This window comes from Pipra filicauda, unplaced genomic scaffold, assembly GCF_003945595.2.
Source record: "Pipra filicauda isolate LSUMZ 115617 unplaced genomic scaffold, ASM394559v2 scaffold787_size88316_pilon, whole genome shotgun sequence".
In the NCBI taxonomy this organism is placed as follows: domain Eukaryota; kingdom Metazoa; phylum Chordata; class Aves; order Passeriformes; family Pipridae; genus Pipra; species Pipra filicauda.
Window position 1 is genome coordinate 13,159 of NW_024104961.1, and position 20,533 is coordinate 33,691.

A 20,533-nucleotide genomic window follows, 5' to 3' on the forward strand; every position below is an offset into this window, starting at 1 on the left:
CGCGCTGATTGGCCGAGCCGCGCGTCGCTCATGTGCCGCGCGCGCTGCGGTTGGTCAGTGGTGCTGTCCGTCAGCGCAGGCCGCGCGAGGATTGGCTAGTGGGCGGGATAAGGGGCGGGGACCGGCCCTCGAGCGGCCGTGGCGGGGATTGGCCAACGGGGACGTCGCTCACAGAGAGCGCGGGGATGGGGAGGGCGCGGGGCCAGCGCCGATTGGGCGGTGCGGCGGAGGGCAGGGCCAAACGCAAAAGCTCCGTCTCCACTGGCTGCGCGCAGCCCCGCCCCGCGCCCCCGGGTGGGGGCGGTGGGAGACCCCGTGCCGGGCAGCGGTGACGTGCGCACCTGCCTGCGCCCTCATTGGGCGATCGCCTGGACGCATCTGATTGGCTGTCCCGCTGTCGCTCAGGGAAGGTGCACGCTGATTGGCGGAGACAGTGGTGGGAGGCGGGCGGTCGCACGTCCCGCCGAAACCTCGCCCGAAGCATCGCGGGAGTTTAGCCGAGAACTCACCCCGCCCGCGCGGGGGCTCATGGGAACCGCCCCCAAACCCCCCCGGCCCCAAACGGGGGTTCCGACCCCCAAAGAACGAGGCGCTCGGTACAAACAGACACACTTTATTGTTTGGGGGGGAGATACCCCCCCCATCAGAGGTCTCGGACCCCCCCCGGGTTCTTCCCCGAGTCCCCTCCCCCGAGTCCCCCAAATCCGGGACCCTCAAGTGCCTCGCGTTGGGCTCTGAGTCCCTCAATGCTTTGCTCGAGCCCCCCCTGACGCACCCAAAGCTCCCCAAAGCCCCCCCCGCACCCCAACCAGCCCCCCCAACTCCTCCACCCCCAGTCCACCCCTCTGTCCTCACTGCACTCTAAAGGGAGTTCTCAGCCCTTTTTTGGGGTCTCTTGAGGAAGGACAGGGGGGTGTCAGGGGCAGGTTTGGGGGTTCCCCCTGAGTTTGGGGCTGGGTTTTTTGGGTCCCCCACAAGCCCTTTTGTGGTGTCCTGAGGAAGGGGAGGAGGGACTGGACAGGACTTGGGGTCTCAGAGGTGGGCTCCTGTTTCAGGCACAGTGGGGTGATTCAGGACCGGGTTTTTGGGTCCCCCCCCAGGATTTTGGGGCCCCCTACGATCCTTTGCAGGGTCTCCTGAGGAAGGGCAGGGGGTGGGTGTTGGGGGCAGGTTTTTGGGTTCCCCCGCTGGGATTTCGGGGTCCCCTAGGAGCCCTTGCGGGGTCTCTTGAGGAAGGGTAGGGGGTAGGCGCCGGGGGGGGCGCGGGGGCGGCGCGGCTGCACCTGGGACTGCGCCGTGAGCTGCAGTTTGATGGCACTCGAGTTCACTTTGGCCGCGCGGAGCAGCTCCTTCATCCCGCGCATCTTCTGCGAGCGGAAGCGCAGCACCGGCCCCGCGGGGGGCGCGGGGGGCGGCCCGGGGGGCGCGGGGGCCGGCGGGGCCGCGGGGGGAGCGGGCGGCGTCTCCTCGGGCCGGGGGGCGCGGGGGGGAGGCCGGCGCTCCCCGCCTTTCTTGGGGGTCGGCGGCTCCTCGGGCTTGGACTCGCGGCGGGGGCCGCGGCGTCGGCAGTCCCGGGGGTCCTCGGGGCCCCCCAGCTCCGCCTCGGGGGGGGCCGGGTCCTCCGACAGCAGCGTCACCTGCTGCCGCACCTGGGGGGTCACGGGGGGACAGATGGGGGTCCTGAAGGTTATCGGGGGGACCCTGGAGACCCCCCCGAGGTAATTGGGAACCCCCAGGAGGACATGAGGAAGCCCAGAGCCCACCCAGGACCCCCAGACACCCTCGGGATCCCCCCAAAGCCCTCACCTGGCCATCGAAGCGGCCGAGGGACTGGACGAGGAAGGTGGCCCAGCCCACGTGCAGCACTGGGGTGGGGCTCCCCTCCTCCCACCGGCAGATCCCGTCGTAGAACCGCAGCAGGTGAGCGAAGCACTCGGGGTCCTGCAGCGCCGGGAGCCCCCCGGGGGCCCCCTGCAGAGCACAGAGTCAGGGGGGACCCCCGAGGAGGGAAGGACCCCACAAATGGGGACAGAGCCACCCCCGCCCTGGCACCACAAAACACGGCACATCAGGGACACTCCAACGGGGGCTCACAAATTCGGCTCCCCCAGATGTGGGGTAACCCCTGGGCCCCCCAGTCCAGACTCCCTGAGGCACCCCCAGATGTGGGGCTCCCTCTTGGACCTCCTGAATGGGGAGCCCTAGGTATGGGACAACACCTGGGGCACCCCAATAGGGACCCCCCAAATGTGGGGCACCCCCAGCTGTGGGACACCCGCCTGGACACCCTAAACAGGGACCTCTGAACATGGGGCACCCCACAAACACCCCAAAATGCACCCCCCATGTACCCCCACCCCTCCCAAACACAGCAGGGACACCCACCCTGGGCAGGGCCCCCCCCGCCCTACCCAAGGTGCCCCCAAACCCGGGGGTCCCACCTCAGCCCCCGGGGGGGGCTCGGCCGCCGCCTCCTTGAGCAGGTTGGGGATGACGTCGTTGGCCACGTCGAAGAATTCCTTGTAGATCTCCTCGTCCTCCCGGCAGTAGTTGTAGCTGGGGGGGCACAGGGGGGCTTGAGAGGCTTCCCCATGGTGGTGGGGGGCACACAGGGCTTGAGGGGCTGCCCCACAGCCATGGGCAGGGCTGGGGACCCCTAAAAGGGTCACAGAGCCTGCAGAGGGTGGGGGAACCCCCGAGAGCCAGGCCCTGGGCAGGGCCCCCCCCTTCCCTGGCCTCGGCCTTGGAGGTGCCTGTGGGGGGCCCAGGACACCCCACAGCCATAGGGGGGATATGGACCCCTAAGAGTCCCCCTGCCCTGACCCCACTCCCCCAAGCCTCACAGGAGGAGGGAGCCCCCCAGCCCGGCCCACAGTGAGCGTTGGACCCCCAGGGGTCCCCCCAAGGCCCCCCAGCCCCCCGCTCACTCCTGGATGACGGTGGCCGTGTCAGCCCAGGCCTGCAGGGCCTCCTTGACGTTCTTGTTGCGGCAGTGGAACCCGGCCAGGTACAGGTAGGGATAGATGTGCTCGTTGTTGTAGTGGGTGCGGGCGGACTGGATGCCCTGAGGGTGATGGAGGAGAGGTCAGTGCCCACCTGGGCTCACTCCTGGGCTCCACACCACAACCCCCCACCCTGGCTCACCTGGTGGTACAGGGTGAGGGGGTCAGGTCTGCCCGGGGTCGGCTCCAGCTCCTCCAGGTCCGCCAGGTTCCCCAGGGCCATGGGGTACCTGTGGGGCAGGTGGGGGGCAGCCCCACAGCGGGTTGGGGGGGCCCCACAGCAGGTTGGGGGGCAGCCCCAAGGCAGGTCGGGGGTCCCTCTCACCTGTCCAGGTGCCCCATGTCATAAAGCAACCAGAGCAGGCGCTGCAGAGGAGAGGGAGGTGTGAGAGGGGACACCCACCCCACACCCACTGCAGCAGCTCCAGGCTGTCCCTGTGCCCCCCCTGCCCCACCTGCTGCAGCAGCTCCAGGCTGTCCCTGTGCCCCCCCTGCCCCACCTGCTGCAGCTGCAGCAGCTCCAGGCTGTCGGTGTGGCCATCGATGGACGGGTTGATGGCACAGACCATAAACGCCACCTCCATGTGCCTCGTGCAGCGCAGGTACGAACCCTTCAGGTACAGCCAGCTCTGGGCAGGGGACACAGGAGACATGGGGGACACGGCGACACAGGGACACCTCCACCTGTGCCCCCCACCCAGGAACGAACCCTTCAGGTACAGCCAGCTCTGGGGGACACGGGGGGCACAGTGACACAGGTGACATGAGGGACACAAGGACACATCCACCTGTGCCTCCCCCCACCCCCCACCCCTGTGCTGGGGGCACCATCTGTCCCCAGAGCTCCTCAGCATCCCCACCTGCCCTGGGGACTCCCCTGTCCACCCCCATCCTCAGACCCCACAATCCCCTGGGTCTCCTCTGTCCCCATAGATCCCCCCGGTCCCTGTCCTTATACCCCTGTCCCCCATTCCTCCCTTCCTCTCCCCCATACCCTTTCAGCCCCCCGTGTGTCCCCTCCCTCCCCGTGCCCCCCCGTACCCTCTCTGCCACCCCGGCCTGCACGGGCTGTCCCCTCCTGTCCTCGTTGCCCTTCCCGTGCCAGGTGACCTCGGCGGTCTGGGCCCCTCCGGCCCCGAAGGCCACCCAGGCGTGGTCCTCGCTCAGCGCCAGGTGCACGTCCGGCAGCCCCAGCACCTGGCAGGCCCCGACCACGGCAAAGGCCACCCCTGAGCTGTCCAGCTTCGTACCTGGGGGGGACACAGGGGCTCGGGGGGGCTGGGACACCCCCAGAGAGCCCCCCGGCGCTTGGCAGGCCCCAGCCATGGCCCCGGGAGCTGCCCAGCTTCATCCCTGGGGGGGGCACAGGGAGGATCAGGGACCCCCCAGCTCCCCTCACGGGTGATGAAGCTGAAGAGGGACTGGATGGTGTGGGGCCCTTGAAGCAGGAGCAGCTGAGGCTGTTCCAGGTGTCACCCCAGGACCCCGTGTGAATCCCCCCCCCATGACCCCGTGTGACCCCCCGGCACCCCCTCAGCCCCCCATACCAGTGATGAAGCTGAAGAGGGACTGGATGTGGGCCCTGTCCTTGAAGTAGGAGCGGCTGAGGCTGTTCCAGATGACATCGGACACCTTGCGCACGAGCTCCCGGGAGGAGCAGCCGTCGGGCCGGGGGTACAGGGACAGGTCCACGGCCCCCCGGATCTGGGCCGTGAACCGGGCGTAGAGCGCGGCCACGATGGACAGCTCGGCCACCGGGAAGTACAGGCGGGTCTGGGGGTCCGGCCCCGGGCGGGACTCAAAGGTGACCCCGGGGACGTTGGTGGGGAGGACGCGGTTCACGGCCAGGAAGTGCTCGACGAATCCCAGGACCAGCGACAGCAGCACCAGGTCGGGCTCGGGCTGGCGCAGCTCGGCCTCGAACAGCCGGATCACGGCGGCCACGGAGCGGAGCGGGAACAGCGCCTTCTGCCACGGCTTCAGCCCCATCCTGGGGCCTGGAGGGGGAATGGGGATTTATGGGGGCTGCAGGGTGGTTTAGGGTGTCACAGCGTTCAGGGGCTCAGCCCCACCACGGTGGGCACAGAGCAGGGACAGAGCTTTCTGCCATGGCTTCAGCACCGTGGAGGGGCCTGGGGAGCAATGGGAGGGGTCAGAGGGACAAAAAATGGGGAGTCCAGGGGGTTCGAGGGGTCACAGCACCTCCTCCAGAGCTTGAGGCCCAGAGCGGGTACGGGGGGGGGCAAAGGCGGGGTCACAGAGGGGGCTGGGGGTCAGGGGGAACAGCAGCTTCTGGCCGAGCCCGAGCCCATGGAGGGGGCTGGGGGGCACAGGGAACGGGGGGCTTATGGGGGCGCAGGGTCGGGGGGTGGTACAGGGGCAGGGAGGGGGTCGGGGGCTCTGGGGGTGTGTGGGGGAGACCCCGGGGCTGCGGGAACCGGGACGGACCCGCCCCCCCCGCGGAATCCCCAAAGCGGCGGGAACCCTCAGGGACCCCCCGGACCCCACCGCCGGCCCGGAGCCTCCCCTCCCGCCGGCCCCACGGCCCCGGGACCTCCCGAACCCCGCCGGGACCCCCCGAACCCCGCCGGGACGACCCCCGCCCCCGCCCCTCACCGAGGCCGCCGCCGGCGCGGGCAGCGCGGGGCACGACGGGAGGGGGCGGGGCCTGCGGCGGCGCGGGCCGCGATTGGACGGGAGCTGAGGGCGGAAGAAGCCGGAATGGGCGGGGCGAGGCGGATAAAGCGGGCGGGGCTAAGAAGGGGCGTGGCCGTCGTGGGCGGTGCTCGGATTTTTGGGCGGGGTCTGGGCGGGGGGCGGGGTCTGCCGGGTGGGCGCGGCTGTGGGAGGGTCCCCCGGCCCCCGAATCGCCCCAACGTCCCCATTTCACCCCCAAATCCCCCCGATTTCATCCCAAACGGCCCTGAATTGCCCCCAACTCCCCCTCAGGTTCCCCCCCAAATCCCGCCCCAAGCGCCCCCATCTCCCCCTCAGGTTCCCCCCCAAATCCCGCCCCAAGCGCCCCCATCTCCCCCTAACCACCTCCCAAAGTGCTCCAAATCGCCACAATTCCTCCCCAAATCCCCTCTCTGCTCCTGCCAGTGCCTCAATCTCCCCCCAGTTCCCCCCAGACCCCCTCCCTGTCCCCCCAAATCCTCCCAAGGGCCCAACCAAATCTCCCCGCAGTGCCCCCCCAAATCCCCGCCACTCCACCAAATCCTCTCCAGCACCCCCACCCCATCCAGGCAGAGCGCCGGGGCCGTTCTCCCACGTCCTTTATTGAGGTCCGAGGGGGTCCCGGGGGACCCAGGGGGGGTCAGCGGCGCTGGGGCAGTCAGAGCCCCCCGGGTGGTCCGGGGGGGGAAATCAGCGGCGCTGGGGGAGACAAAGCCCCCCGGGCCGGGCCCGGGCAGTCCCGGCTTTGCAGGCACAGCGGAAGGAGCCGCTCGTGTTGATGCAGCGCTCACGGGGGCAGCGGGGGCCCCCCCGGGGGTCCCGGCACTCATCGATGTCTGGGCGGTGGGAGACACAGGTCAAGGACCCCAAAATACCGCCTCGGGACCCCCAACATTTTCCCCACCATAGAACCCCCAAACTCCCCCTGGGGGTCTCGGCACTCGTTTACATTTGGGGGCGAACACGGGCTTCAAGGACCCCCAAAATACCCCCATGGGACCCCCAGCCTCCCCTCAGAGCCCCAGCACCTGCCGGTGTCTGTGGCGTTGGGGACCCCCAAACTCCCCCCAGGGACCCCAATATGTGGGGACCCTGGAGTAGGGGGAGTTCTGACCCCCTCCCCCCCTCCCACACCCGGGACCCCAGGGTTTGGGGGGTCCCCAGGCATTCAGGGTGTCCCAGCAGGGTTTGGGGGTCCCCATTTTGGGAGGGGGTCTCACCGAGGCAGCGGGTGCGGGTGGGGTCTGGCTGGAAGCCGGGGGGGCACTCGCAGAGTCCCCGGGGGGAGCGGAGGCAGCGACCAGGGACCCCCCCGGGACAGGGACATTCGGCAGAGTCTTCCTCGGAGCTGTCGTCACCTGGGGGGGCACAAGGGGGCTGGGGGGCCTGGGGTGGGAGGCACGGAGGGAGCTGGGGGGCCCAGGGCAGGAGGACCCCAGCTTTAAGGGACATGGGGGGAGTTGGGGTGCCCAGGCTGGGGGGACCTGGTTACAGGGGGCCTAGAGACAATTTCTGGAGTCCCACGGGGCGGAGGACCCTGGGCTGTGGGGCACAGGGCCAAGGTTTGGGGTGCCCGGGATAGGGATCCCAGGGCTGGGGGGTCCCTGGGGGACTCAGGGCTGAGGTTTGGGGTCCCAAGGTTGGGTAGTCCTGGGGTGGGATCCCGGGGGCTTTGCGGTTCCCAGGGGGCTTGGGGGCCCTGGGGGGGGGTGGGTGGGTGTTGGGGGTCTGGGTTTTGGGGTCCCGGGATTGTTGGGGGTCCCAGAGGTTTTGGGGTCTCACCTCTGTGGGCCCCCTCCAGGCCAAGGGGGCTCACGTCCCAGAAGGAATTGCTCTCGCTCTGTGACGGGGGGCAGGGCAGGCCTGGGGAGAGCCCCACATCATCCCCTGCCCCCCAGGCAACCCCCACCCCCATGTCACCCCCTGTCCCCCGCCCTAGCACTCCCTGCCCCCAGGACCTTCAGCAGCCCCCCCAGATCCCATAGAGACCCCCAAATCCCATAGGGATCCCCCAGACCACCCAAATCCCATAGAGACCCCAAATCCCACAGGAACTTCTCGGAGACCCCCTCCCTGTCCCCCCCAGGACTCCCCCAGATGCCTCACATCCCCCCCAGGGACCACATAGCCCCCCTGTAGCCCCCTCAAACCCCCTCCCAAGACTCCCCACAGCCCGCCCACCACCACCCACGCCCCTCCAACCCCGCCCCCCCCCGTCACCTGGGGGCCGGGGGGGGCAGGGCCGGCAGTGGGGGCCCCAGCCGGCCCCCCCCCGGCAGCAGCACTCGTCCAGTGTGAGGGGCCCCCCCCCGAGGGGCGCCCCGCAGACCCCCTCGTCCCCCCGCCGCTGCCAGCACACGTCCCGCCGCTCCGGGGGGGGCCGCTCCGGGCCGGGGGGGCGCTCTGCGGGCACGGGGGGGGGACACAGGTCAGGGACCCCCAAACGCCTCCCCGTAGGACCCCCAACACCCTCCCGGGGGTCCCGGCACTCGTCGGTGTCCGGGGGTCACCCGGGGGGGCAGGCGGGGATCGCACGGACGTGCCCCTCGCACACCCCCCGGCCCCGGCCCCGGGGGGGGTCTCACCGTGCTCGGGGGGGGGGAGGCAGCGCCGCAGCCCCGGGTGGTACCGCGCCCCCGGCCCGCAGGTGCAGCGGAAGGAGCCGCGCGTGTTCTCGCACGCCCCGTCCACGCAGTTCGACTCGTCCAGGCACTCGTCCACGTCTGGGGGGCGGGGGGAGCTCGTGGGGACCCCTCGGCAGCACGGGGACCCCCAGGGGTCCCCCAGCACCCTGGGGACCTGCAGGGCCTCCCAGGGATCCCCTCGGCTCTGCAGGGACCCCCAGCAGGCCCAGGGACCCCCAAACACCCCACACCCCCCAACACCCCAGGGACCTTCTGGGCCCCCTGCTCGCCCCCCGTCCGTGGCCGCCAGCCCCCCCTACCCAGGCACTGGCGCAGGGCGCTGTCGTAGTCGAAGCCGGCCTTGCAGTAGCACTCGTAGCCCGGCTGGGTGTTCACGCACTTCCCCCCCTTGCAGATCTCGGCCCCGAACAGCCCGCACTCATCGATGTCTGGGGGGACCCCCGGGGGGCTCAGGGTCAGGGACTCCCCCCAGGGTACCCCCAGGGGCACAGGGACCCCCCTGGAGACACCGGGACCCTCAGGACAGGGGGGACCTCAGGGCACAGAGACCCCCCTGGGGGTCGGGGGCACACGGGGGAAGTCCTGGGGGGGGTCTCACCCCGGTGCGCTGGGACTCCGTAGTCGAGGCCGTTGTCGTCCTGGATGAAGCCCCTCCCGTCAGGACAAAGCTCCACGAACTCGGCTGGGGGGGACACGGGTGTGAAAGGGGGGATCCTGAATGCCCAGACCACCCCTGGGACCCCCAGACTGCCCCCGGAGACCCTAAACCGCCCTCGGGACCCTCAGAGCCCCCTCCTGTCGGGACAGAGCGCCTGAAACTTGGTTGGGAGGGCAAAGGGGCGTCAAGTCCCCTTAGACCTGCAGAAGCCCCCCAGAGAGGGGATGGAAATGGGGTTACACCCGGCTGGGGACACCCGAGCCCCCCCAGGGTTCCCCCTTGCACGCGAGGAGAGGAGAGGGCAGGGGTAGACCCCGCATGGGACCTCCCAGCCCCCAACCCGGGCCCCCAGGACCCTCCCCGGGCCCCCCCGTACCCGAGGAGGGCAGGGGGCAGGGGTACACCTCGCACAGGTCCCCCCATCCCGCCCCCACGGAGCAGCAACACTCCCCCCGCGTGACGTTGGTCCCCAAAACGGCGTCGCAGAACACGGGGAGCTCCAGGCTCAGGTAACACTCCTTGCGGGGGGCGGGGGGCTCCCGAGCTGCGAGGGGGGAGGCAAGGGGCGTCAACGGGGACCCCAGAGACTCCCCAGAGTCCCAGGGACCTCCCGGAGACACCTCCCCACACACACCTCAGGGACCCCCCAGGGACCTCCCAAAGACCCCCCCCAGAGACCCCCTCTCCTGAGCCCCAAGACCCCCGGAGATCTCCCAGGGACCCCCCCCAGACCCTCTGGGGACACCCCGGACCCATAAAAGCTCTTGCGCAGCCCCAGGAACCCCCTAAAGACCCCACTCGACCTCCCTGGGACCCCTCAGACCCCCAGGGAGCCCCACAAAACCCCAGGGACCCCTCAGTAATGCCCTCAGCCCCTTCGTGACCCCCCTGACCTCCCAGGGACCCTCCAGACCCCCCAGGGGCACCCCCAGACCCCCAGGCCCCCCCTCACGGAGGCAGCGGCGCCCGTCAGGGCCGGGGGTGTAGCCGGGGGGGCAGCGGCAGCTGAACGACCCCTCGAGGTTGGTGCAGGTGCCGGGGGGGGGGCACAGCCCGGGGTCCAGCGCACACTCGTCGATGTCTGGGGGGAAAGGGGGGCACGGGGCTCGTGCGATGCTCGGGGAGACCCCCAGGGAACCCCCACGGCCCCTCCCTTCCCCTCCCCAGGGACCCCCCCAGAGACCCCCCCAGGGACTCCCCCTGCACCCGGAGAGAACGGGGGGGGGGTACGGGAGGGGGGGTCAGGGGCTGTTTTGGGAGGAGATTGTTGTGGGGGCTGTGTTCGGGGGGGGTCTCGGGGGTCTCCGCACTCACCCTGGCAGCGGCGGCCGTGCAGCAGCGCGTACCCGGGGGGGCACAGGCACCGGTACGACCCCGCCGTGTTCACGCAGTCGCCGCCCACACACGCGGCCGCGAACTCGCACTCGTCGATGTCTGGGGGGGGGAAACGGGACCCCCGTGTGCGGGACCCCCCACCCGGACACGCCCCCCGTATACACCCCCCCACCTGGACACCTCCCAGACCCCCCAGACTCCCCATGCACACACACAGAGACCCCCCCAGACCAAAGACTCCCCCCCAAACTCCATATATGCCCCCCCCCACCCCACTCAGCCCCACCCAGATCTGAGGGTCCCTTGGCAGCAGGGGAGGGTCCCCGACCGGGTGCATCCCCAGCCCCCCCCCGGATGCGGGGGTACCTTGGCAGCGGGGGGGGTCCCGCGCCGGCTGCAGCCCGGGGGGGCACTGGCACTTGTAGGAGCCGGGGGTGTTGACGCAGGTCCCCCCGGGGCAGAGCCCTCCTGCCTCGCACTCGTTCACATCTGCACGACCCCTGTCAGCCCCCAGAGGGCTTTGGGGGCCGGGGGGGTCCTTGGAGGGGCAAAGGGGGTCCTGGGGGGAAGCAGGGATGGGGGTCCTGGGGTGGGGACAGGGATGGGGGCCCTGGGTGAGAGTCTTGGGGGTGCTCTGGGTCAGGGAGAGAAGTCAGGGATGGGTTCCCCAGGGAGGACTTGAGGGGGGGCCCGGGGTGCAGGACATGTGGATTTTGGGGTCTCTGGGGTGGGGTTCTGGGGGAGGGAGTCCCCAGGCTAAAGGGGTCTCCAGGAAAAGGGGTCCTACGGGATCCCAGGCTTCCTGGGGGGTCTCGGGGATGGTGACTGAGGCAGGCACGTTGAGGCCATGGAAGCCGGGGGGGTGCACAGGGTTCCTGGGGGGTCCCAGGGAAGGGACCTGGGGGGTTTGGGAGGGTCCTGGGTGGTCCCCCGGGGGTGCTGACCGAGGCAGGCGCCGTTGAGGCCACGGAAGCCGGGGGGGCAGGGGGTGCACACGAACCCCCCGGGCTGGTTCTCACACTTGGCCTCGGGGCACGTCCCCACATCCAGGCACTCGTTGATATCTGGGAGGGGGACAGGGGGACATGGGGGGCATCAGGGGATGGGGGGGACCCCACAGCATCCTGTACTGGGGCCTGCAGGATCCCCTGACTCTGTCCCTGGCGTCCCTGCGTCCCCACCCAGCGTCCCCCCCTCGCCCCCCATGCCTGTCCCCCCCCAGTGTCACCTTCGCAGAGGGGTGGCCGGGAGCCCTTGCGCCGGTACCCCGGGTGACACTCGCACTTGTAGTGCCCGGGGACGTTGGCGCAGGTGCCGCCGTCCCCGCACACGTCGCCCTTGGCACATTCGTCGATGTCTGTAGGGACACGCGGGGTCACAAACCCTGGCCCCAACCCTGGCCCATGTCCTGAACCGTGTCCAGTGTCCCCAACCCCGGCCAGTGTCCCCAGCCCCGGCCAGTGTCCCCAGCCCCATCCCGTGTCTCCAACCCTGTCCCGTGTCCCCAAGCCCGGACAGAGTCCCCAGTCCCCAACAGTGTCCCCAGTCCCAGACAGTGTCCCCAGTCCCAGACAGTGTCCCCAGTCCCAGACAGTGTCCCCCACCCCTTCCCTGGGCTCCGTGTCCCTGTGTCCCCACGGCCCCTGTGACCCCATGGCCCCCCTGTGCCCCCCAGGGCCTCGTGACCCCATAACCCTTGGGATACCCCCAACCCCCGTGCCCCCTCCCCGTACCCCCTGTGACCCTTGTGCTCCCAGCCCCCCCCCGCACCCCCCGTGCCCCCCCCGTGCCCCCCGTACCTGTGCAGGTGCGCAGCCCCTTGTGCAGGCGCAGCTGGAACCCGCGGTGACAGTGACACGTGTAGGAGCCACCCGTGTTCATGCAGACGCCGCGCCCGGCGCCGCACGGCTCGGCCTCGCACTCGTTCACGTCTGTGCACGTGAGGCAGAGCGTGTCAGCGTGTGTCACCACGTGTGGCAGAGCGTGTCAGCGTGTGTCACTGTGTGTGTCACTGTGTGTGTCACTGCATGTGGCAGAGCATGTCAGAGCGTGTCCCCACATGTGTCAGAGCATGTCACCACGTGTGTGACCCCCGTGCCCCCACATGTGTCAGAGCATGTCACCGCGTGTGTGACCCCCGTGCCCCCACATGTGTCAGAGCATGTCACCGCGTGTGTGACCCCCGTGCCCCCCGTACCGGTGCAGTAGCGGCGCTGGGGGTGCCAGCGGTACCCCGGGAAGCAGAGGCAGCTGTACCCCCCCGGGCCCATCACACACTCCCCGGGGCCGCAGATGTTCCGGTTCAGTTTGCACTCGTCCGTCTCTGGGGGAACAAGGGGGCTCTGGGGGGGCTCAGGAGGTCCCAAAAGGTCCCAAGAGGTCCCAGGGGGGTCACAGGAGGGCTCGGGGGGGGTCTCAGGGGCATCTCAGGGCGATCCCAGAAGGATTGAGGGGTTCCAAGGGGTCCCAAATGGTATTGGAGGGGGTCCCAGGGAGGTCTGGGGAAGACTGGGGAGTTCTGGGGGTCCCAGGGGGCTCTTGGGGGTCCAAGGGTAGGTCCCAGGGGTCTCTGGAGGGTTCCTAGGGGGTCTCAGGGAGTCTGGGGGTCCCAGGGGTGTCTGGGGCTTCTGGAGGGTCCCAGGGGGTCCCAAGGAGTCCCAGGGGGTCCCAGGGAGTCCGGAGGTCCCAAGGGGGTCGGGGGATCTCAGCAGGTCACAGTGGGCCCCAGGGGGCTCCCAGGTGTGTTGGGGATCCAGGGGGTTCCAGGGGGTCCCAGGGGGTCCCAGGGGGGGCCAGGGGGTCCTCACCGGTGACCTGGGTGGGCGCGATCTCGGCGGCACTGCGGGTCAGCTGCTCCGCGGGCAGCTGCCACAGCGGGGCCGGCGTGGGCCGGGCCACCAGCGCTGGGGACACGCCGTGGGACAGGGGCACAGGGACACGGAGCCCACAGGGACCCCACAGGGGCTCCCAGTCCTTGTCCCCGTGTGCATCCCACCCCATCCCAGCCCTTGTTCCCATCCTTGTCCTTGTCCCCGTTCATGTCCCCAAACTGACCCCAGCCCATTCTGGTCCCCGTGTCCCTGTCCCCTCCTCTCTGTGCCTGGGACACGTGTGTCCTGGCCCACCCTGGCCCCATCCATGTCCCCATCCATGTCCCCATCCACGTCCCATCCATGTCCCATCCACGTCCCATCCATGTCCCATCCATGTCCCCATCCATGTCCCCATCCATGTCCCCATCCACATCCCCATCCACATCCCCATCCATGTCCCATCCATGTCCCATCCATGTCCCATCCATGTCCCATCCATGTCCCCATCCACATCCCCATCCATGTCCCATCCACGTCCCCATCCATGTCCCATCCATGTCCCATCCATATCCCCATCCATGTCCCATCCATGTCCCATCCATGTCCATCCATATCCCCATCCATGTCCCATCCATGTCCCATCCATGTCCATCCATATCCCCATCCATGTCCCATCCATGTCCCATCCCTGTCCCCATCCCCTCCCAGTTCCCAACCTGTCCCATCCCAATCCTCTGCCCCCCAGGGCTCCAAGGCCCCCCCATCCCGTCCATGTCCCCCCCGTGTCCCTCCCCTGTCCCCCCCCTGTCTCCCCCCTTGTCTCCCCCTTACCAGGGTACCGGGGGAGGTCACTGCTCCCCGGGGGCTGCTCCAGGCCCTGCTCCTCCGAGGGGCTCAGGAATGCCGGGAGCTGGGAGGGGGACACAGATGTCCCCTCTGCTCCCCCACCCTCCCCCCAGCCCCCCCGGACCCCAGGACAACCCCCAAAGCCCCCAGTCCCTCCATAGCCCCCCAGGACCCCCCAGTTCCCTGTGCCTCCCGAGTCCCTCCCCATCGTGCTTGTCCCCCCTTTCCCCCCCGTGTTCCCCCCAATTTCCCCCAATGTCCCCTCCCATGTCCACCCCCATGTCCCCCCGTGCCCTCGCATCCCCCCCAACCCCCCCCAAAGTCTCTGTCCCCCCCACCCCCCACACTCACCATGGCCGGGGGGGTCACAGCTGTGGGGGGAGGGGGCGGTAAGACCCCAAACTACCCCCCACCATGGGGTGGGGGGGGGAACACACAAAACAGGGGGTCACAGGGGGACATGAGTGACCCCGGGGGGGTCCAGGGTCATGGAGGGGAGGGGCCGGGACACGGGGGGGCACAGGGGACATGGGAGGGGGGATGAGGGACATGGAGGGGGACACAAAGAACCCCAGAACATGGGGGGAGACACAGGGACCGGGGTGGGCACAAGGAACCCCAGGGGACATGGTGGGGGACACAGAGGACTTATGGGGACTTGGGGGAGTCACAGGGACATGGGGGCCCCCCAGGGGAGTTGGGGGGGCACAAGGAGAGGTCATGAGAGTCCAGGGGGACATAGGATGATCCCCCAGGGACATGGGGGGGCACGGGGGACATGGGGGAAGGAGGGATAAGGACTGAGAGGGAAACGGGGACTGGGGGGACCCCAGGGGACATGTGGGGCACGGGGGGCTCACAGGGGGTGGGGGGGTGCCCGACCTGATGGCGAGGGCACGTCGAGTGGCGCAGGGCTGGGGACGGGTGGGGGGGGCCGGGGAGGCCGCTCGGGGGTCCCGTCGGGTTGGATATGGAGGGTGAAGTCGCTCTCGCCCTGGATCGTGAGGGTCTGGTGGGATGTGAGGACGTGGTACCCCTTCCCCGCCGGGCAGATGGCCTTGAATGCAGCTGGGGGGCACCGGGGGGTCAGGAGGGTCTCGGGGGGGGGATGGGATCCCCCCAGCTCCCATCACCCCTCACACACGACCAGGACCCCCTTGGATTGTGAGGGGCAGGTGGCCTTGAACACATCCGGGGGGCACAGTGGGACCAGGGGGCCCCCAAATGGGGCTGGGCTCCCCCACACTGCCCCTGCACCCCCAAACCAAGGCTGTCGGGGGGCAGTGGCTCCTCCAGACTCCTGTGACCCCCCCCCATACCGGTGCCATCGGGGGGGCAGTGCTGACAGTAGCCCCCCTGGGCCCCCCCAGCCCCCCATGCCCCCCTGTACCGGTGCCGTCGGGGGGGCAGCGCTGGCAGCGTCCCCCCCAGGCCTTGCCCACGCTGCAGCAGCAGGTCCGGCGCGTCAGGCGGGTGGGCAGGGGGTGTTGGCACTGCTGTGCCCCCGACACCAGCCGGAAGCACAGACCCCGCTCCTCACCTGGCTCCGCTGCGGGAGAGGGGAGGGGGGGTGTCAGCACCCTCAGAGACCCCCCAGAGACCCCCAAAACCCCCCAAACCTCCAGAGCCCCCCACTCCTCGCTGAGCTACACTCCGGGGGGGGAGGGTCTCAGCCCTCTCAGTGACTCCTCCAGGGACCCCCAAGAGACCCCAACCCAGCCATCCCTGTACACAGATACTGGTTCCGGGGGGCCCCAGGACCCCCAACCCCCCAGGCACGCCCAGGACCCCCAGCTTCCCCATTCTCCCCCAGGGCCCCCATACGCAGGCACTGGCTCCGGGAGGGTCCCAGGACGTGCCCGGCTGAGCAGGAGCAGCGGAAGCTGCCCTGGGTGTTGCGGCACTCGCCGGGCTGGCACACGCCGGGCAGGGCACACTCGTTAATGTCTGTGACAGGTAGAACACACCTGAGCCAGGCAGGACACACCTGACCCAGGTAGGACACACCTGAGCCAGGCAGGACACACCTGACCCAGGTAGGACACACCTGAACCCATCCCACACAGCCCTGACCCCACACACGCCCCCACTCGCCAGGCAGGACACACCCAGAGGTGTCTGACAGACTGACACAGGTGTGACAGAAGCATGAACGCCCCACACGCTCCCTGACACCCCCCCCACGCGCTGGGCAGGGCACACCCACCGTCTGTGACACACCTGAACACGCGTGAACACACCCGCACCCACCACACACACACGGCCCAGTGCAAGCCCCCTCACACGCCCACTGGACGTTCACACACACACGTTCCCCCCACATGCTCCCTGTGCCCCCCGTGCCCCCCGTGCCCCCCCACGCCCTCCCCGTGCCCCCCCATGCCCCCCGTGCCCCCCACGCCCTCCCCGTGCCCCCGTACCCTGGCAGTGGGAGCTGTTGAGCCGTTTGTAGCCCTGGGGGCAGTCGCCCCCGCGCTCCCCCCGCGCCGCCTTCGGGGACCCCGACCCTGCAACACCCCCAGAACCCCCCGTCACCCCCGGCACCGGGGGGACACGGGGGGTGGGACATCTGGGTCCCCCCTGGAGCGGGAGGGGGGTCCCTGGGGGAGGGTCCTACTGGGGACACGTGAGGAAGGGTTCCCTGGGTCGGGGGTCACCTGGGTTTTCCCAGGATGGTGTGGGGTGTCTCCAACGTCTGGGTGGGGGGAATTCCTGGGTAGGGGAATCTGGGGGTTTGAGGGGCTTGGGGGTGGAAAGGGGGGTTCCCACTCACCCTGCAGGTGGGGTTGGGGGAGTTCAGGGGGTCCACACTCACCCTGCAGGTGGGGGCACTTGTGGCACTTGCTCTGGCCCCAAGCGCTGCCGATGCTGCCACAACAATCCTCGAGCTTGGTGAGCCCCGGGAGGGGGTTGCTGCCGCACTGGGGGGGGAATTGGGGTAGGGAGTTCAACACCCTAAATACCCCTGACACCCCCCCACCCAAACAGACACTCCCTGCACTGCCAGGGACCCCTGAGGACCCCCAGCAGCAATCTTTGAGCTTGGTGAGCCTGGGGAGGGGGTTACTGCTGCACTGGGCAGGTGTGGGGGGGTCAGCATCTCCAAATACACCCCTGAAGCCCTAAAAATCCCCCTTGCACACCCAGAAAAGCCCTGAAACCCCAAATCTCCCAGCCCTCCATGCCCACCAGCCCCCCTCAATACTGCCCTGCATCCCCAACAACCCCCTGAACCCCAAAACCCCCCAAGCCCCCCCAGCTCTCCACTCACCGAGTGCTTGGGCAGGGTCTCCTGAAAGCAGCGGCCCAGGGGTTTGTGGGTGTGGGGTCGGGGGGGCGCAGGGGGTTTGCTGCCGGCGGGGGGCTGGGCGGGGTGCGCCAGGAGCCCCCCACTGCCCCGGGGGGCCCCCTCGGGGGGCTGTGGCTCGATCCGGTGAACCTGCACCGAGGCCTCGGGGGGGTGATGGACCCGCACGTTCACCAGCGGCGGCGGCACCTGCGCTGGGGGCAGCAGCACCTGGGACCCCCAAACCCGGCACCAGCACCCTGGGAGCCCCTAAACCCAGCACTGGCACCCTAGGACCCCTGGCACGGGCACCTGGGACCCCCTGAACCTCCAAACACAGCACTGGCACCCTGGGACCCCCCAGCATGGGCACCCCAGCACCTCCTGGGCCCCCAAACCCAGCATCTGTGCTGGAGGCACTGATACCTGGGACCCCCCAGCACCCCCTGACAGGCACCTGTAGGACCCCCCAGGACCCCTGGTATGGGCACCCCCAGACATGTGACCCCCAGAACCCCCTGCCCCCCAAGATCCCCTCCCGCACTCCTGAGCCCCCCATCCACCCTAACGCCCCTGAGCTCCCCCAGCCCCCGGTACCTTCAGATGAGTGGTGCCCGGGCCCCAGGGGCACCACGAAGGTGGCGTGGCTGACGTGTCCCCCCCCGTGCCCCCCGCCGTGCCCCCCGCCATGGGTTGCCCCAGGGGGAGGCTCGGGGGGGGCCGCTGCCCCCCCCGGGCCATCGGCAATGACCTGGACGGCGTAAACGGCGACCTTGGAGCCCGGGGGGGGCTCGGGAGGGGCATCAGGGGGAGCGGGAGGCGGCGGTGGGGGGGGGCCCCCCCCACGCCCCCCCGCGGGGACCTGGCAGAAGCGGCCGGTGAAGTTGGGGGGGCACAGACAGTGGGAGCGGGAGCTGCACTGGCCCCCGTTCATGCAGGGCAGGGGACACACCACTGTGGGGGCAGAACAGGGGTCACACAGAGCCCCTCAAATCCACTGAGCCCCCCTGCCCTCCCCAACCCCCCTTTAACCCCCCAGATCCTCCCAAGCCCCCCAAACTCCCTGAGCCCCCCCAGACCCTCTCAAGCCTCCCCTAATGCCCTGAGCCCTGAGATCCCCTGAACCCCCCTGAATCCTCCCAAGCCCCTCCCAAAGGCCCCCAGACCCCTCCTGCACCTCCTTTGGCCCCTGCAGGGTCCCCTGAAGTCCTTGTCCCACCCTATCCCTGTGCCATCCTACCCCCATCCCCATGGTTCTCATTCCCATCCCTATCTCCATCCCACACTGCCCCTGTCCTGTTCCTGTCCTTGTCCTGGGCCCTATACACAGCCCTGTCCCCACCACTGTCCCACCCCGTCCCATCCCTGTCCCCATCCTCATCTCAGTCCTGGTGCTGTCCCAGTTCTGCCCCCACTCCTGTGTCATCCTGTCCCCATGTTCACATCCCTGTCCTGGGGTCACTCACCCGCTCGGGAGCTGGACCCAGTCAGCCTGTTGGCCATGTCCCCATCCCTGTGCCCATGTCCCCATCCCTGTCCCCATGTCCCCACCCCTGTCCCGGTGCCACTCACCCACTCTGAAGCCGGACCCGGTCAGGGTGTTGGCTGCGTGCCTGCCCCTGTCCCATCCCTGTCCCGGTGTCCCTGTGCCCATGTCCCCACCCCCGTCCAGGTGTCCCTGTGCCCATGTCCCCACCCCTGCCCCTGTGTCCCTGTCCCGGTGTCCCTGTGCCCATGTCCCCACCCCTGCCCCGTGTCCCCGTCCCGGTGTCCCTGTGCCCATGTCCCCACCCCTGCCCCTGTGTCCCTGTGCCCACCCCTGTCCCGGTGCCACTCACCCACTCTGAAGCCGGACCCGGTCAGGGTGTCGGCCGCGTGCCCGTTCTCTCCGATCAGGGTCATGTTGGAGCCGGGCTGACACGAGTCCCGGCACAGCCCCTTCAGACACGTCCTCCGGCAGATCAGAGGGGCGAAGACCACCTTGAAGCGCTCGCGGGCCACGGCCGCGCCCCCCCCGCGTCCCCCCAGCGCCGCCAGCGCCGCCAGCGCCACCACCCAGAGCCCCTCCCAGCGCCACATGGCGACCCCCGACCGCGGGACCCCCGGGACCCCCGACCCCGGCCCCGCGAGGGGCGAGAGCTCAGGGCCGGACGCCAGGGACCCCTCGGGGGGGGGTCCCGGACCCTGGGGTCCCTCAGGAGGTTCTCCCGGAGGCCTGGGACCCTTGGGGGGGTCCCAGATGCCTGGGTCCCCTCCTGGGGGGATCCCAGATGTCTGGGGCCCTCTTGGGGCTCTCCTGGACCCCTCTCAAGGGGCTCCCAGACCCCCTCCAAGCCCGGAGGCCGAGGGTCCCCCTCTGGGGGTCTCCCGGGCTCCGGGGTCCCCTCGCAGAACGCGGGGTCTCCTCTGGGGGTGTCCCAGAGGCCGGAGCCCCCCCGCCGGATGCTGGGGTCCCCCCGGGGATGTCCCGGGCTCCAGGGTTCCCTCGCCGGATGTGGGGTCCCGTCTGGGGGTGTCCCGGACACGGGGGTCCCCCCGGTCAGGTCGGGGTGGGGGGGGTTCCCGCCGGACTCCCGAGTTCCCGCGGCCGCCCGGGATGGCGCTGGAATGGGGGGGAGGGACGGGGGGGCCCGGGCGGGGGAGGGGGGCGGGGGCCGGGCCCTGGGTCCGCTCCAGGAATTGGGGGGGGGCGGGGGGTGGGGGAGGAGAGGAGCCCGGATGGCCGGGCCGGTTCCAGCGCCGGGCACAGCCAGGGAGAGTCGGGGGGGGGCGGTGGGAAGGAGCGATGGGACCCCCGAAACTCCTGGGACTTGTCCCATGGCCAGGATGAGACTCCCCCTCGGATGCCTGGAGCCTCCCATGGTGGGATATGGGGTCCCACCAAACTTCTGGGACCCTCCCAGTGGGGCCCACCGGAACGCCTGGAACCCCCCCATGGGGAAACGGGGACCCCCCAAACTCCTGGGACCACCCCATGTGGGGGTGTATCTCCCCTCAAACACCTGAGTCCCTCCAGGAAGCGATGGGGACCCCCCTCATAGGGCTGGGTCCCCCTCATGGGGAGACGGGCCCCCCCAAATCCCTGGGATTTCCCCCCAAACCCCTGGGACCCCCCCAAACGACCTCGCACAGGGCGATGGGGAAGATGGACCCCTCCCAAACCCCTGGGACTCCCGCAGGGGGAATGGACCCCCCGGAAGAGCTGGGACCCCCGACGACAACGGGGTGGGGGGGAGAATGAGACACCCCTCCCAAAACCCACTGGTTCACCC

At 70.0% G+C, this 20,533-nt stretch overlaps 2 protein-coding genes across 4 annotated transcripts; both read right to left on the bottom strand.

Moving 5' to 3' along the window:
* Window positions 1–694: 694 nt before the first annotated feature.
* Window positions 695–5,249, bottom strand: MEN1 (menin 1). 2 transcript variants are annotated; one of them, XM_027737780.2, is made up of 9 exons: window positions 4,550–5,249; window positions 4,044–4,252; window positions 3,503–3,631; window positions 3,328–3,368; window positions 3,145–3,232; window positions 2,928–3,064; window positions 2,442–2,556; window positions 1,807–1,971; window positions 695–1,649 (listed from the first exon to the last, which is right to left on the bottom strand). In XM_027737780.2, exons 1-9 carry the CDS (start codon window positions 4,989–4,991, stop codon window positions 1,206–1,208), a joined length of 1,770 nt encoding a protein of 589 aa, XP_027593581.1. In that variant the 5' UTR covers window positions 4,992–5,249; the 3' UTR covers window positions 695–1,205. The 2 variants fall into 2 exon arrangements, with proteins under 2 accessions (XP_027593581.1, XP_039245839.1); XM_039389905.1 differs by having other exon boundaries at window positions 4,044–4,280; window positions 4,550–4,716.
* A 1,011-nt stretch (window positions 5,250–6,260) lies between these two features.
* Window positions 6,261–19,894, bottom strand: LTBP3 (latent transforming growth factor beta binding protein 3). 2 transcript variants are annotated; one of them, XM_027737776.2, is made up of 26 exons: window positions 19,100–19,893; window positions 17,859–18,215; window positions 17,247–17,476; window positions 16,791–16,896; window positions 16,396–16,482; window positions 15,800–15,922; window positions 15,366–15,524; window positions 14,858–15,043; window positions 14,327–14,346; window positions 13,961–14,039; window positions 13,124–13,219; window positions 12,514–12,639; window positions 12,116–12,247; window positions 11,545–11,673; window positions 11,261–11,380; window positions 10,683–10,805; window positions 10,296–10,415; window positions 9,934–10,062; window positions 9,358–9,525; window positions 8,922–9,005; window positions 8,623–8,751; window positions 8,264–8,401; window positions 7,899–8,081; window positions 7,461–7,541; window positions 6,899–7,036; window positions 6,261–6,514 (listed from the first exon to the last, which is right to left on the bottom strand). In XM_027737776.2, exons 1-26 carry the CDS (start codon window positions 19,338–19,340, stop codon window positions 6,369–6,371), a joined length of 3,630 nt encoding a protein of 1,209 aa, XP_027593577.2. In that variant the 5' UTR covers window positions 19,341–19,893; the 3' UTR covers window positions 6,261–6,368. The 2 variants fall into 2 exon arrangements, with proteins under 2 accessions (XP_027593577.2, XP_039245838.1); XM_039389904.1 differs by lacking the exon at window positions 11,261–11,380 and having other exon boundaries at window positions 19,100–19,894.
* Window positions 19,895–20,533: the final 639 nt, after the last annotated feature.

Coding starts and splice junctions, on each gene's coding strand:
- LTBP3 (XM_027737776.2), bottom strand. CDS start 19,340: ATGTGGCGCTGGGAGGGGCTCTGGGTGGTGGCGCTGGCGGCGCTGGCG. Junction 13,220..13,960: donor TGACCTCCCCCGGTACCCTG/GTAAGGGGGAGA, acceptor GCGTGTCCCCAG/CGCTGGTGGCCCGGCCCACG. Junction 11,674..12,115: donor GGGGCTGCGCACCTGCACAG/GTACGGGGGGCA, acceptor GTGTCCCTACAG/ACATCGACGAATGTGCCAAG.
- MEN1 (XM_027737780.2), bottom strand. CDS start 4,991: ATGGGGCTGAAGCCGTGGCAGAAGGCGCTGTTCCCGCTCCGCTCCGTG. Junction 2,557..2,927: donor ACGGCCACCGTCATCCAGGA/GTGAGCGGGGGG, acceptor GTGCCCCCCCAG/CTACAACTACTGCCGGGAGG. Junction 1,650..1,806: donor TCGGCCGCTTCGATGGCCAG/GTGAGGGCTTTG, acceptor GTGACCCCCCAG/GTGCGGCAGCAGGTGACGCT.